Consider the following 13,493-nt stretch of genomic DNA (forward strand, 5'->3'; position numbering starts at 1 on the left):
AATTCAGCTCAAGAACTTGAATCAATCACTTCCTTTCAAAACAAGAGCAGGGTAATGTTAAGATTATCAGCACTCATGCCTTCTAGGAAATGATCTCTCTTTCTGAATGACACATTTGCAAACATGTCATGTTTTCCTGAGGCTGTTCATTTACCAGACTTCGACAGTAGTATCAGCTATGGACGTGATATTTTCTATCGTGTGAATGTTTCCTTTTTGATCATTCCGATGAAAAGCAGAAAAACAATGAGAGTTGTCATTTCACACGGAGGTTCCAAATAGCCAGAGGATATGCGAGGCCCACACTGCGTATGCGTCATACCTTCACGTTACCACCAGTAGGCCTTGTAATGAAAAATGTCTTTGACTGACTGTTTCATTTAGATTTTTAACATCATGCCTCAGGGAAGAACATTGTGAGATGTGAAATAAGCTTTGAGCATGTTGTCCTATTTCTTTGACTGCTAGTCTTTTTAACATGGACGCCTGGTTTTCAGTCAGGGGTTGTTTAAATTACAGCTTTAATCTCTGGAGGCACATGTTGTGGTGAGACTTGTCTAAATCACTGGGTCGTACTGGACCATTATGTTCATAGTTTGTCTTATGACACTGAACTCAGTCTGTAATTGAGTTGTTTTTATGGATAGGAATTTACTTTTATTCTCAACAGTCAGCATGAATGTCACACTTCCAAATGAAATGCATTACTTTATTTCTTACCTGCACCACAAAAGTTGTCTGGAAGGAAACAGGAAGCCTGGGGCGACGGATGGGTCATGCACACTCAGGACTTGCACCTATGAGAGTTAAGAGTCACTTGTAAAACCTAAAGTCAGGGTTGAATTACTTTAACTGCTGACCTTTTATAAAAAAAAAATGGACAAAGCCTCAAGTTTCAGAGGTTAAGCCATGCAGAAACCATAAAATGAGCATTCTTTAAGAGGCAATGAGGGGGTGACTGCTTGTTACAGAAGGAAGGCAGGTTGTTTCAAAGCAGATGCAAAATGCTAAGACTGCTGACAATTTATTCTTCAGGTATCACTTTAGTCCCTATTTTACTGTTTAAATGACTAACATGTCAAGTAAGGATGCACCAACTGGTTCCTGATATTGGATATTGGCCTGATACTGGCTCAAACATATAAAACGGGTATCATGGCAATTAGCCAATCTATGAGTGGATCCTTACGGGTGACTTCAGCCAAACAAAAAAGAAGACTAACTGTAATATTCAACTCTGTCAGGAGCAGGAACAAGATAAACTTCCCATTGATTGTTCAAATAGGGTTCTTGGAGTCATCGTTTTCCCCTGCAAGTTGTTGAAGACAAGTGATTCTACTGCCTGGTTGGATACTTGGAGTCATAGTACAGTTTGCCATCACAGAGATGTTTTCTGAGATCGCTACGTCTGAACTCTACAAGAGCGAGAGTGGACACTTATGTGCACAGTTCAAAGATGCAACAGTGATGAGTTCAACCACAGATGTCTGGAGCTCTGATGTCTGCCGTCTACACACTGGTCAGACACGAGTTGCATGTTGCAGTGCAAGCTACAAACTTCCTAATATCACATACACCACTGACTCAATATAGATTGCCATCATGTTGTGTAATTTTGGAGATAATCCATGGACAGCACGGAAGTCTGTATCTTAGGCTGCGCTGCAACTATGAATAGTTTGTGTTCAGATAAGATTTAGAAGAGTCCAGAAGAGTGACGGCTTTTCTGGTTGGAGACAGACTATGAGGGGGAAGTGATAATAATTGATTCATTTAGAATTTAAAAGGTTGAATTACTGATTGACAAGTCGCCACCACAACCATCTGTCAACTATGACTGAGAAATAGCAATGCATGTCACTCTAGGTCCAAATAATTTCACTTCTGACTCTGGAAACTCAATCTGTCGACAGCCAAAATGCGAAAACCGATAGTGAGTCCAAAATCAAGATTTACAAAATGTTGGTGATGTCAGGGTGCTATGTGCACTTCTTATAAACAGGCTGTGATTTTAACTGATATGTCACACCACATACTTAATGTACACTTGACCAACGGAAACCACAATCTTAGTCCAGTGTTAGAAAAGTATTTGTGTTGCTAGACATAACCAGATTGCAACATTTATTTGGGACTAAAATGATGTTTCTCAAGTTTAAGAAAAAGTTCATTGGTTAAGGGGTTTCTACCATCTGTTCACATATGAGTCAGGGATGAAGGGATGAAAAAGTACTTGTGTAAAAAAAACAGATTTATTTTACTTTTATGTATGAGACTGGGTTTTAATTGTTTGCCACAAGTTACAAAGCAAATGGCGTTAGAAAGAAAAAAAGAGCAGACACACAGCACCCCTTTCTCCACCATTGATCCACTGGGCCTTTCGGTCAAGTAATGACAAGACATTAAAAACCTTGCAAATGACAGGAGTCATCATGAGAGACTTGTTAAGCATTTCTGCAGCTGAACCATTTGATATTCAGTGGTGCTTATTGAATATAGCCTGCCATTATGACGGGCAGTGGGTGTTAAAATGTAGTACAATTTGATCCACTGTTGGCTCTTCACTGAAACGGCCATTTGTTGAACGTCCTCATCTCCCTATAGAGCCAGCAGAGAAAAAAGACAGACACAAATACTTTTTTCCATTGAAGAAAGAAATAAACATGACCTTGTCAAAAGTGTTGTTTAAAAGAAAAATTGCAATGACTGTGCTGTCCTTCCTCTTAAACAAACATTACATCTTTCCTGTGCAGCATGTTTAACATCTGAGAGAAGAATTGCATGTCACATAACAAGGCTAAAGCAATTGTTTATTGATGCACATGCTGACTGTCAATTTTGCCACAGAGTCATTTTGTAAACCTTGAGAGCCATATAACAGATGTTTCCAAAGAGCAGAAAAAATGCCTCTGAAGGCTCAAAGTGTTTTTAATTTAACTTAAAATCATGATTACCTTGGTGCTTTGAGAGTATGTCTGAGATAATATGGAGGGAGATTATGAAAACATTCATAAAAACAAAACAGTCACTTGATAGCTTTAATCTACATGGATAATAAGTAAAAGGGCTGTATTTGCTATATGATGCCTCGTCTTGCATTTCACTGACATTATTCCTATAGCGTTTGCCTATTCAGGGAATGTGAGTCCTCATTACATTCATGTGTGGGAAAGTCTATTCCCCCATCATTTGCACTCTCTCCACAATCCCATTGAGAGGACCTCACAGGAACAAACACAGCTTTCATTTTATACAGAGGTTCCAAACAGCCCCAGGTTATTGCTGGCCCACGTTGTGCGAAATCATATTTGAGTGGATCCACTGGAGCCCTGGCGTTTGTCTACTGCAAAAATTGAAAATTCCTCCTTGCTGTATCACCAAACATTTGATTTGTTGTTTCTAGATTATGTAGCTCCTGCCTGCCCTAAGGAGGAGCATTTTTCACATTGATGAAAAGCAGTGTTTGCATAAGGTTGAAAATGTGACATAATGGCCTTGTAGAGTGAAAATGGCATGTATCTGATATCACCCAGGCAGACAATGACATAGACTTAGTGGATGGCTTTGTTCTGGAGATAATGTGATTATAAGGTTGGCACAGACCTGTCAGAAAACAATGAATGTTTACCGACAGGACTGTCATAGCAAGTGTGTGAGAAAAAAACATGGAGTGTGTGAGTCAGTAGGCTTTGGAAGCATTTGAGAAAGATGAGGAAGAAGAGAGTGGGTGGTTTGAGGAAAGAGATACAAAAGAAAAACGACAAAAGCGGGTGAGAGCGCGGGAAATAAAGAGAGCGAGCAACAGGGAAGAGAGCGAGAGCAGTGTTTTCCCTGCCTCAGCTTTTTGGACAGCTGCCTGTTGGATGATAGGATTAAAGAGTCTTTTAATATGACCTCTGCGCTCGTTTTTGATATTAACACGCCACCTACTCCCCTCTGAGAAAGGTCACTCTAAACACGATGTGCACCATGTAAAGCAGGTCACTGTTCACCTATAAAATAGAGTCAAAGCAGAAGCAAAAGGTGGTTTTGGATTTAATCAACAAAAGATGCACAGGTAGTTGTTTTAAAGCCAAGTGTGTTGCAGCATGCACATGTTGTCATGCATTATCCAGCATCACCTGATCATGCATTATCCAACATCATCCCAAATAATTTAATAGAAAAGCTTGGCCAGTGCTGCAAAATCCATTTATAAATGGTGTAATGGCCTAATTCCTGGATGCTGTCTTGTAACTGGTTGCGTAAATGTGGTATTGAATTCAGGTATCTTAGTTTGATCATGCTGAAAATGCCTGCATTTTCATTTCCAAATGAACGGCTCAAACACTCATGGGACTTTAATTTAGAAGATGACTCATTTTAGTTTGATTCTTGGTTTCTCAAAATATATAAACTTTTCTCACAAAGTTCACTTTCTTTCAAATAAAAGACACTTCAAAGAAGACATTTGGTCAATATTAACAACAAAAAGCATTCACATGTATAAGCATACATTCTATCTAACCTTAACCATGTCCTGTTTTCTATACCTCCTTCATTATCAGATTGAATCTGTTTTACAGTTTGAACATGTCAGTTTGTTTAATGTCCAAAAGTCTTGAAATGTCAAACATGTGTCAGCAAGTTTTGCTTCACTAAAATACCTGCTCTATTGGGACAGTCTAAAGCCTGGCATGCACTACAATATTTAAAAAATATGAACAGATGATGAAAATGAGAGAAACCTCAGATGTGATGACAAATCAGGATAGATTATTGTTGTACATTAAAATAATAATAATAGAGGGGCACCGTTGGCCTAGCTGTCCAAGTGTGGCCACATGTTCATAGGCTATGGTCCTCATCGCAGTGGTTGCAGGTTTGACTCCCGGTCTCTACCACTCTCTACTCCCCACATTTCACATCTCTCCCCAGCTTTCCTATCCAATAAGAGCAATGGCAAAAAAATCAAAAAAAATAATAATAATAATAAAATAGAATAAATTAAAATCCCCAAAAAGACCCATCAACCCCACAATCCAAGGTTATGAACATGATAAAAAAAAAAAGTTGCTGACCAACTGAGGAAACTCTATCATGATACTATCAAAAACTTGAGATAAATGAAGATGTTTAAATTCAAGATATAAAATTTAACTCACCAAAACAAAATAAATCAATAAGATAATAAAATAAAGAAATACTCATGTGGTTGCAAATCAACAAGTCCTCTGTTTCTGACAGCCATCTAACTTCATGCTTCATGTTTACTACTGTCCCCTTGTCCACTTTTGTTGTGCTCCCCTTTTTAATCATCTTGATTCCAAACTGGCTATCATTTCGCTTCCTGTAACAATTCACAGAGTGCGTGCTCAGCTGTCCTCAGGGTTCCCTTCGCAAAACAGGATACCTAATCTTAAATATTGAACATATTAAATCTTTACGATTTCAAATCATTGCTACATCATCTTTCTAGTAAATCAGGGGAAGTAAAATCACTAACACACCTCACACAACTGTAAAATCTGACAAGATGATCTTTTTAAACCATCAGTGAATCCAGCCTTTGCTGACTTTTTTAAAGGAAGGGATCGGGACAAAAATCTTTCTGATTAACCAGACAAATCTGATAGTGTAGCACATGTGGAACTGATACTAGACTGGTTTCAACATAATATGGAATTTGGGGCCACAGACCAAGCTGCTGTACTGAAGGGTTGTGAGTCAAAATGTGTTGCGTTTTAATACAGCGACATCCTCCAGATCCTGATTCTATATGACAGTAAACCCCAACTTTGTGTATGTTTTGACAAACCTCAGACACCAAAGTGTTACTCTGCTCGCTATGTGGCCCTCTGCTGCTAAAGGCTCAGAGAGGAAAGTGCAATGTTCAAGCATGGCAGAAGATAACAGAAAATATGGGGGGACTGAAGTCTTCAGTCTCTGTGCCAATAAAGTATTCAACACTGCTGGAACGAGAGCAGAGATTTCTGAAGGACTTGTTGGCAGTCTGACGGCATCAACAATAAAAAAAGTCAGAAAAGAATTTGGGAGAATTTGCACCATTTCCACATCAATGTTTTCATGTACTGTTTATACTCATATGTTGATGCTGATCAGAATTGTACCAATTCTCAGCCGGCACTTTGGATAGTGTAAAGTAATAGTATACAAATTGTAATATGGACCTAACACAGTCCTGTTGTTTGAGCATTTTAAGGAACCAAAATGCTTGAAACTATTTATCATGCACATACATCACAGCAGGGGATATTTTAACAAGCACTTCTTTTTCACTGCTGTCAGATAAGTGTTCAGTACACCATTTATATAAAAATATAAAAAACAAACCCAACATGATGATTAACCTAGGAACTTTTCACTTCCACATGTAGCATCACAAGAATCCAGAAAGTCTCTCTTTTTTAAAATAAATGTCTCTACTTATTTGGATCATACCAAATGAACTCCAATTACTGGGTTAGTTCTATCCATCTCCATCATATATATATATATATATACACTATATAGAAAAGCTCTCCACTGAAGTGCTTCAAATCTGAGAGCTGCATTTTTACTTTAGCAGCAGGAATTAGGACACAAGTGGGGAGAAAATAAGCAGCAAATGGGGAAGTAGTAGGGTGCCATGAGTGACAAGTACTTTAAAATCCGGTCCTTCAAATTCTGAAATAGCATTCCTCAAGCTTACTCTAAAGTTTCAATATCAAGCTTTCCAACCACTTATCCACATGAAGCCTTTCTTTTGTTTCTTCAATACAAAAAAAGCAGTGCTTAATGCATCACCATTTCTGTTTTAGCACAGGAACAAGTAGGTTTTTCAAATCACTGCTTACCTGCCATCTGTCCATTTGCTGGTCTTCCTCTCTGCCTTGGAAACAGAAATACTGGGAGGTTTGGAGAATCAGATAATCCCAACAGTCCAGGAATTTGGTTAAGAGCTCAGTTTTTCTGTTACTCCATATTAGTATCTAAAAATGCCATCAATGCAAAATGAAGGAAAGTCAAATTAAAGGAAGTCTACAGCAAAAGCCTAATCAGATCAAACAAAATATTGAAATACTTCCTGGTTAAACCACAATGCTTCAAGCAAGGGTAAAATTCAACAAACTGTTTGAGTCAAAATATGTCATTAAACAATCTTTGTACTGAAGCACCAACATGTAAAATAATGTTTGAAAAAAATCTTTAAACTCAAGTTGAGTTTACTTCTGGTTGGCAATAGATAATAAAAAAAGAAACCAAAGCACTGCCCCCCTATCCAATAGTCCCACTTGGTACAGTCTACATCTCCTCTCACAACCTGGTAAGGTAATGGGTGTTGGTGTGCAGACATTCATGGGAGCACTGTCCTCAAGCAGGGAGCAGACCATGGTAAGATCACTGATTAGAAACCGAAAGAAAAAAGATGACAACACTAGATACCAAATGTTAAATGTTAATTTAACTGACTGGTGATTTGTGTATATTGGTGGTTAAGGTTGTATTTTGTCATCACTTGAGGTAGGATTTTTACATTTAGAAGTGAGGTTATCAGACCTCAGTGCCCTGCTCCTTAGCTTTTTAGAGGTTTGATGTTTGAGGCTATATTTATCCTTTTTTTATTCTTCCAGTTAAAACATAATAATTATGCCCCTGTTATGTCTCACCTTCAATATGAATGTCACAGAGGCATAGTGGTGGATCTTGGTAAATGGTGTTTTTGAAAGCATTGGAGACAATGAAGCTAGCCAAAACTGGAAAATCACATGGTCTTTGGTTTCCACAATGCTTGTCATTTACTATAAACGACACATCAACCCTACAAGGCCTGGTTGTTCAGCCACTATGTTATCTTACATGGGCAAACAGTACTCACACAAACCCTAGGGTTACTGTTGAGTTGAGAGGCAAAAAAGGAGTAGCTAGAGCTTGGGTGCTTTTGCTGTGAGTGACCCACTACAATGACAAAAACAAAGCGCCATCTAGTGACATTGCTCTGCATGTAATTTAGTAGCACGGAATTTTAAGTGTTACAGTGTGCAGTGCACACCAATGTTAAGCCATTGGGGGATCAGTGTGAAGGTACACAGGTGTGGTGACAGCATGCTAACTCACAATAAGAAACCATCTAAAGAGGCTGAAGAGTGATAATTTAAATCACAACCTCTCCACTGCCTGTCAGTGTCCAAGTTGGTCAATGTAGGTGGAAAATAAAATAACGTAGTTTGTTTTCCTCTTGTGCACCTATTTCCTTTCAGTTTGCCATCTTTCATTCAAAATGTAATTTAACACCACATCAATGCCTTCAAAAAGCAGCTGCAGCCCTAATGTATCTCAAAAAAGAGAGAAAAAAACAAAATGCACCAACACTCTCCTTCATACTCTGGGATCAGAAGATCAAACAGTGATGTCAGACTGGAATGATTTTTTTTTTTAATTTCCAGCTCATCTCAACAGACTATGGAGTCATAGACTTCCCAAGGAATTTTGTTTTCAATAATCCCTATCTATTCCTTTCAATTAAAAAGTGACGGTATTAGGTGTTTTATTTCGAGGCAAACCAGCAGGCAGCACTGTACTCATGCCGCCTGCTGGTTTGTGTGAGTGTAATGATTGTTGAAGCCCACACACATGTGCATACACCCACACACACGCAGTCATATGGCTGAGTTAACTTGACAGATTGTCATCAGAATACTGTAATGGGACTCAACCCCCCCCCATGCCACAACACAAACACACAAACACGTGCACACAAAGCATAGGAAACTGTCACTGCGGGGGAGATGATTGACAAGCCTTGAGATGGTGATGGAGACTAATGTGGGCCCTGGACAACAGTCTGAACAGCATGCCATCTGATAAAACTCAGAAACCAAGACTTTGTTATTCTTACAACAAAAGTACCTCTGTTGGTGTGTAAGTGTATTTATCCCTTTCTCTGTGAGGAGTACTCTCAATAGTGGAGGTGCAGTATGACTGAAAATATGTGAGAATAGTAATAATAAACATTATCTATACAGAGCTGTTAAGTGCTATAGAAATCGATGGATATAGCAAATAAATGATATGCTACTGTTTTGATTTGAATAGGAAACCTAACTTTAAGAATAATCGGTCAATTGCTAGAACATTTAAGAAGCAGAATTGTTAGTCTAGACTTTTGCGTGAGAGTATATTTTAAAATCCCAGGTTCAGTTTGCTAATCAGGTCTGCTAAACTTCCCCCGTGTAACCCAAATACAGTTCTTGACTTGTACGGGAAAACTTAAGCTCCAAGAAGCAATTAATCATAACTAATGTGAAATACTCAGCTGAAAATGAATAAAACTGAAACTAACTGTTCTTTTTCTGAAGGAGGAACGATTCAGAGCACATCAGAGTGCATTTCACTTACAAGTGCTGTGATTTTCTTTTATATTAAAGGGGTTATTTATTCTTCCACCGGTCCCTGAGAAATTAAGCTGAAACTAATGATTACTATTGTTATTATTATTGCTTCTATAAACCCTGTCATTGTTTTTTTATTCATAATCAATGAATTCTTGAACCATAAAAATGTCTTTGATGAGTGACACTGAAACATCCACTGTTACTCCTTTAAGTTATGTGCCAGTGAATGTGGTTGGAGTGGGAGTGAGCACATAATCTGTAAAGTTCTTCCCAATTTCAGCTCTTCAAGTGATGTGGATCCATGATTCTGTCCCTGGCTGTCCATGAATCTGGAGCTTGGTGGCTCGAGCCCTCTGGCTCTTCCTGTTCACATAATGAAGTGTCTTTGATCAAGACACTAAACCCTAATTTACTCTCAATGAGCAGAGCAGTGCTTGCAGGGCTTGGTAATGGGGAAATACAGCGTGGTTAAATTTAACATGGTTACAGCCAAATACGGAAAGACTGACATGCTTTCAAAATATGTGAATTGTTACCTCATTAATTTAAGGTTGAATTAAGGATGTGTGTTTGTGTGTGTGTACGTTAGATTTAACCTTTAGTTCCTTTTGAAATCACAAGCCTGAATGTGTTTGTTTGAAGGTAAGCAACAAAAGAAAAATGTTTTAAATGTGAGGATTTACTGCTTATCTTTCTTGTGCTTCTTCTTTTCAAAACCACAGCTGGTGAATGTTTTCCACCTTTCTTTGATAAATTATTTCAATGATCAATTAATTTCCCTTCAATTTGCAAGTAATTAATGAACGAGTCATTCCAACACAGAGGGAATGGGCTGAATGATCCATCTGTGTAATGAAATCTCTTCAAACACTTGAGAATTCAAGCATCTGTGTCTGGCTGCCACATGGAGCAGTTAAACTCTGAAGTATTGTCAGGTTTATGTTTGTCTCTCTGTCTTTTACGCCAGTTGTGGGTGTTTGTTTGTATCCTTATCTGTGTGTTTGTGCTTTTCTTTAGGTGTTCCGGGGGCGTTGAGGTGATGCAGGTCCCCCGGTCATCCCAGTGGAGGAGCCAGCTAATAAAGAGTGGCTTTGGCTGCTGAACACCCCCCTCTCCATCCTCCACCATCACCACCCCTCATCCCCTCACCCGCTCCCTCCATCTCTGATGGCTCTATGGGGCGTCATCAGCCTCAGCCTTCACTGCTGGGTGTGTTTACAGTCGGCGGTAACAGCAGCTGCAGTGGCAACAACCAGCCTCCCCAATGACAAGCCCGGGGGCCCCCTGGACTGGCTCCTGTCGGATAAAGGGCCCTTCCATCACTCCCCAGAGTACATCGACTTTGTGGAGAAGAACCGACAAGGCTTCTCCACCAGATACAAGATATACAGGTGAGTCAGGATGGAAGCATGGAGAGGCGCTCCACACTGTGTGCTGTTGTAATTCTACTTATATAAAAATCTCCCAGCAGACACATCACACTGTCGTCACAGCTGTACTTTGAGCGTCTGGCTGTATGTAAACAAAGATCACTTTCATTGTAGGTTAATGCTTATACATATCAATCTGTCTTTATTTATATAGTGCTACATCACAACAAATGTTATCTCAAGACGCCTTACAAACAGAGCTGGTCTAGACCATACTCTGTTAAATATATTTGGTAGAGTCCCATCTTACAGACAGGACTCAGTCTTATCTCTTCTTAATCCACCATGAGCAGAGTACTTTGCAGCATTTAGGAAGTAACAGCGGCAAGGAAAAACTTCCTCTTAACAGGCAGAAAGAGGGATAGAGAGATGAACAGAGAGAGATATAGAGGTGAGACAGATCGTAGTAGTTGTAGCAGCTGGAGTCTAGAACGTCCACAGCAGCAAGAAGTCTACCACAACGACTCACAGGAACCTACGAGACAAGGGAACTCAGGGACTTCAGGAAGGTCTATGGTTAGTAACTTTAATGGGACAGGAAGAGTTAAAGTAAGTGATGGGCAGAGAGAGGGGAGAGATGTGTCGCAGTTCCCCCATCAGTCCAAGCCTATAGCAGAAAAGCTTACAGCCAGTCCTAACTATAAGCTTTATCAAAAAGGAATGTTTTAAGTCTACTCTTAAAAGTAGAGAGGGTGTCTGCCTCCCGGACCTTGACTGGTACATGATTCAGAAATAGAGGTGCCTGATAACTTAAGGCTTGACCTCCCATATAGTCATAGAGTCGTCAAATCGTGGTAAACAGTTTGTCTACATCTTGAGGTAGTTGCATTTAGGAACAAGTTTACTGACAGAATTTAGCATTTGTCAATATAAAACAAATAATTATGGCACTTTTTTGAAGAATTATTTAAAAGTATGACAAACTGATAAGCATTTAAAATATATTTTGTGTTGATTTGGAGGAAGTTATTCTATGTAAGGAATCTGCAATGTGGATATTATGTTAGCATCATTCATGGATGTCAGAAATGAAAACCCCTGCATGCCTGTATCATTACCAGGTATATCTGGTTATTCACACTGAGCTGTTGCTCACTTTGACATTTGTTGTGAGCAATCCTGTCTGAAATCCCCCACCTCACTTTTATTACAGCATTGTGGTGTAATTACATTGCTTGCAAAGAAATGCACTGCAGTCTGCAAATCAGGTGATGTTGAATGAAATGATAAAGATGGGATAAGAAGGAATGACCTCTAATGCTTGGGTTGAATTATCTTGTCAATGTGTATCTGATGCAATTTGTAGCAGAAGGAAAGAGACTAACATCGGGGGCGAGGTGACTTCAAAGGCATTTCAACATGTATGTGATAATGTTTGATCACTGGTGTCGCAGCAGCAACTGCAAATGATTTTTATAAGCATTACATTTGTTTTTCCCTGCTTACAATTTTATTCTAGCATCAAAATGATGTAAGGGAGAAAATAAAACATCACATTTGTGCACACACATTTGACAATATGCTTTCTGAAAACCCCTTTCATGGTTATTTAGTAGGCAGACTGGATTATTGGTCCTGTGCTGTCATGCTGAAAAGGTTCCTCTCTGCCAATGTTCACAAGATTTCTGGCACTTTCCTCGACAGAATCATGATGTATTTCATGCAGACATGTTGCTATCAGCAGGCTGTACATCACATTGTGCTGCCTTCCAAACCCCTCAGGGAGTCACCTGATCAGGTGGTCAGCTGAAATATGGTGATTAGAGCTGGAAAAAAATGATGATTTGTCGTGACAGCAACACAGTCTGAGGTATCGGCATGCAGACGAATTAGCACAGATTGTGTCATGAATCATATCCTTCGTCATTTAGGAGGATGTTGTCTGGGCTTCTGGAAATAGATGGACAGGGCTCCTGACATCTATGGATCGGTGCTTGGATGCTTTATGGCTTTGGTGTATGGTTGCTGCATTAGAGCTTTTTAATATTTCCTTCTTTGGCAAAAGGCAGCGATCCGTTGGAGCTGAGCTGCACGAGCAGCAAGATTAATAGTCTTATCATGTGGCCAAGTGATTAGTGAGCTCTTAGTACTTATTACTCTGCATTATCACAGAATCCCCTGAGAGGGTTCTGTCAGCTGCAAGGTTGTGTTTGAGGCTCTCTAGATTACCACAATGCGACGTTGATTAATAGTGATGATATTAAAAGGAAAAACTAACCTAAAAAGTAAATAGCCTGTAAATCTTCCCAAATTGAAATTCTCTTGGATTCAGTCCCAATCGAGTCCAGCAAGGAGCCTGACAAAGGCAGGAGGGTTACAGCTGTGTGGGCAAGCTTGTGTCCCTCTGTTTTGGCAAATAGTTGTCCCCTTTAGTGCTTGTGTTGATAGGAATGAAATGTGGTAATGTTTTTGGGTGCACACACCTGGAGTTGGCTCATGCACAATTCAGAAGGGCTGTTTTTTTTTTTTAAAGAAACTGGGCTCACTGCCATTTTCTCTCAAGAGGACAAAGTCACGCCAAGCCCCCCCAAAAATTCAAAATTTCTTGCATAATGTGTATTTCAACTTCACAGCTACCCCTGCTGGCAAACAAAGGCCCTTAAATTTTCCAATCAAGCTTTCACTGTCTCCTTCGCCAGCAATAAACGAAAGTGATGCTCGGTTGAAGCAATCCCCAAAGCATGTCTTG

At 39.4% G+C, this 13,493-nt stretch overlaps 1 protein-coding gene and 1 long non-coding RNA gene across 2 annotated transcripts in view; one reads left to right on the plus strand and one right to left on the minus strand.

Moving 5' to 3' along the window:
* The window catches only part of LOC117825172, a 32,132-nt gene extending 25,091 nt beyond the window's left edge, over positions 1–7,041 (minus strand). Inside the window, exons 1-2 of the long non-coding RNA XR_004633798.1 lie at positions 6,837–7,041; positions 721–797 (exon numbers count right to left, since the gene is read on the minus strand). This is a non-coding gene — a long non-coding RNA (uncharacterized LOC117825172). The remainder of the gene's footprint in view (positions 1–720; positions 798–6,836) is intronic.
* A 251-nt stretch (positions 7,042–7,292) lies between these two features.
* brinp3a.2 (bone morphogenetic protein/retinoic acid inducible neural-specific 3a, tandem duplicate 2) overlaps positions 7,293–13,493 on the plus strand; it is a 42,797-nt gene continuing 36,596 nt past the window's right edge. The window contains exons 1-2 of the mRNA XM_034700870.1: positions 7,293–7,374; positions 10,392–10,765. Of these exons, the coding sequence (XP_034556761.1) occupies positions 10,542–10,765 (224 nt within the window). The 5' untranslated portion in view covers positions 7,293–7,374; positions 10,392–10,541. The remainder of the gene's footprint in view (positions 7,375–10,391; positions 10,766–13,493) is intronic.

Source organism: Notolabrus celidotus, chromosome 2, assembly GCF_009762535.1.
Source record: "Notolabrus celidotus isolate fNotCel1 chromosome 2, fNotCel1.pri, whole genome shotgun sequence".
In the NCBI taxonomy this organism is placed as follows: domain Eukaryota; kingdom Metazoa; phylum Chordata; class Actinopteri; order Labriformes; family Labridae; genus Notolabrus; species Notolabrus celidotus.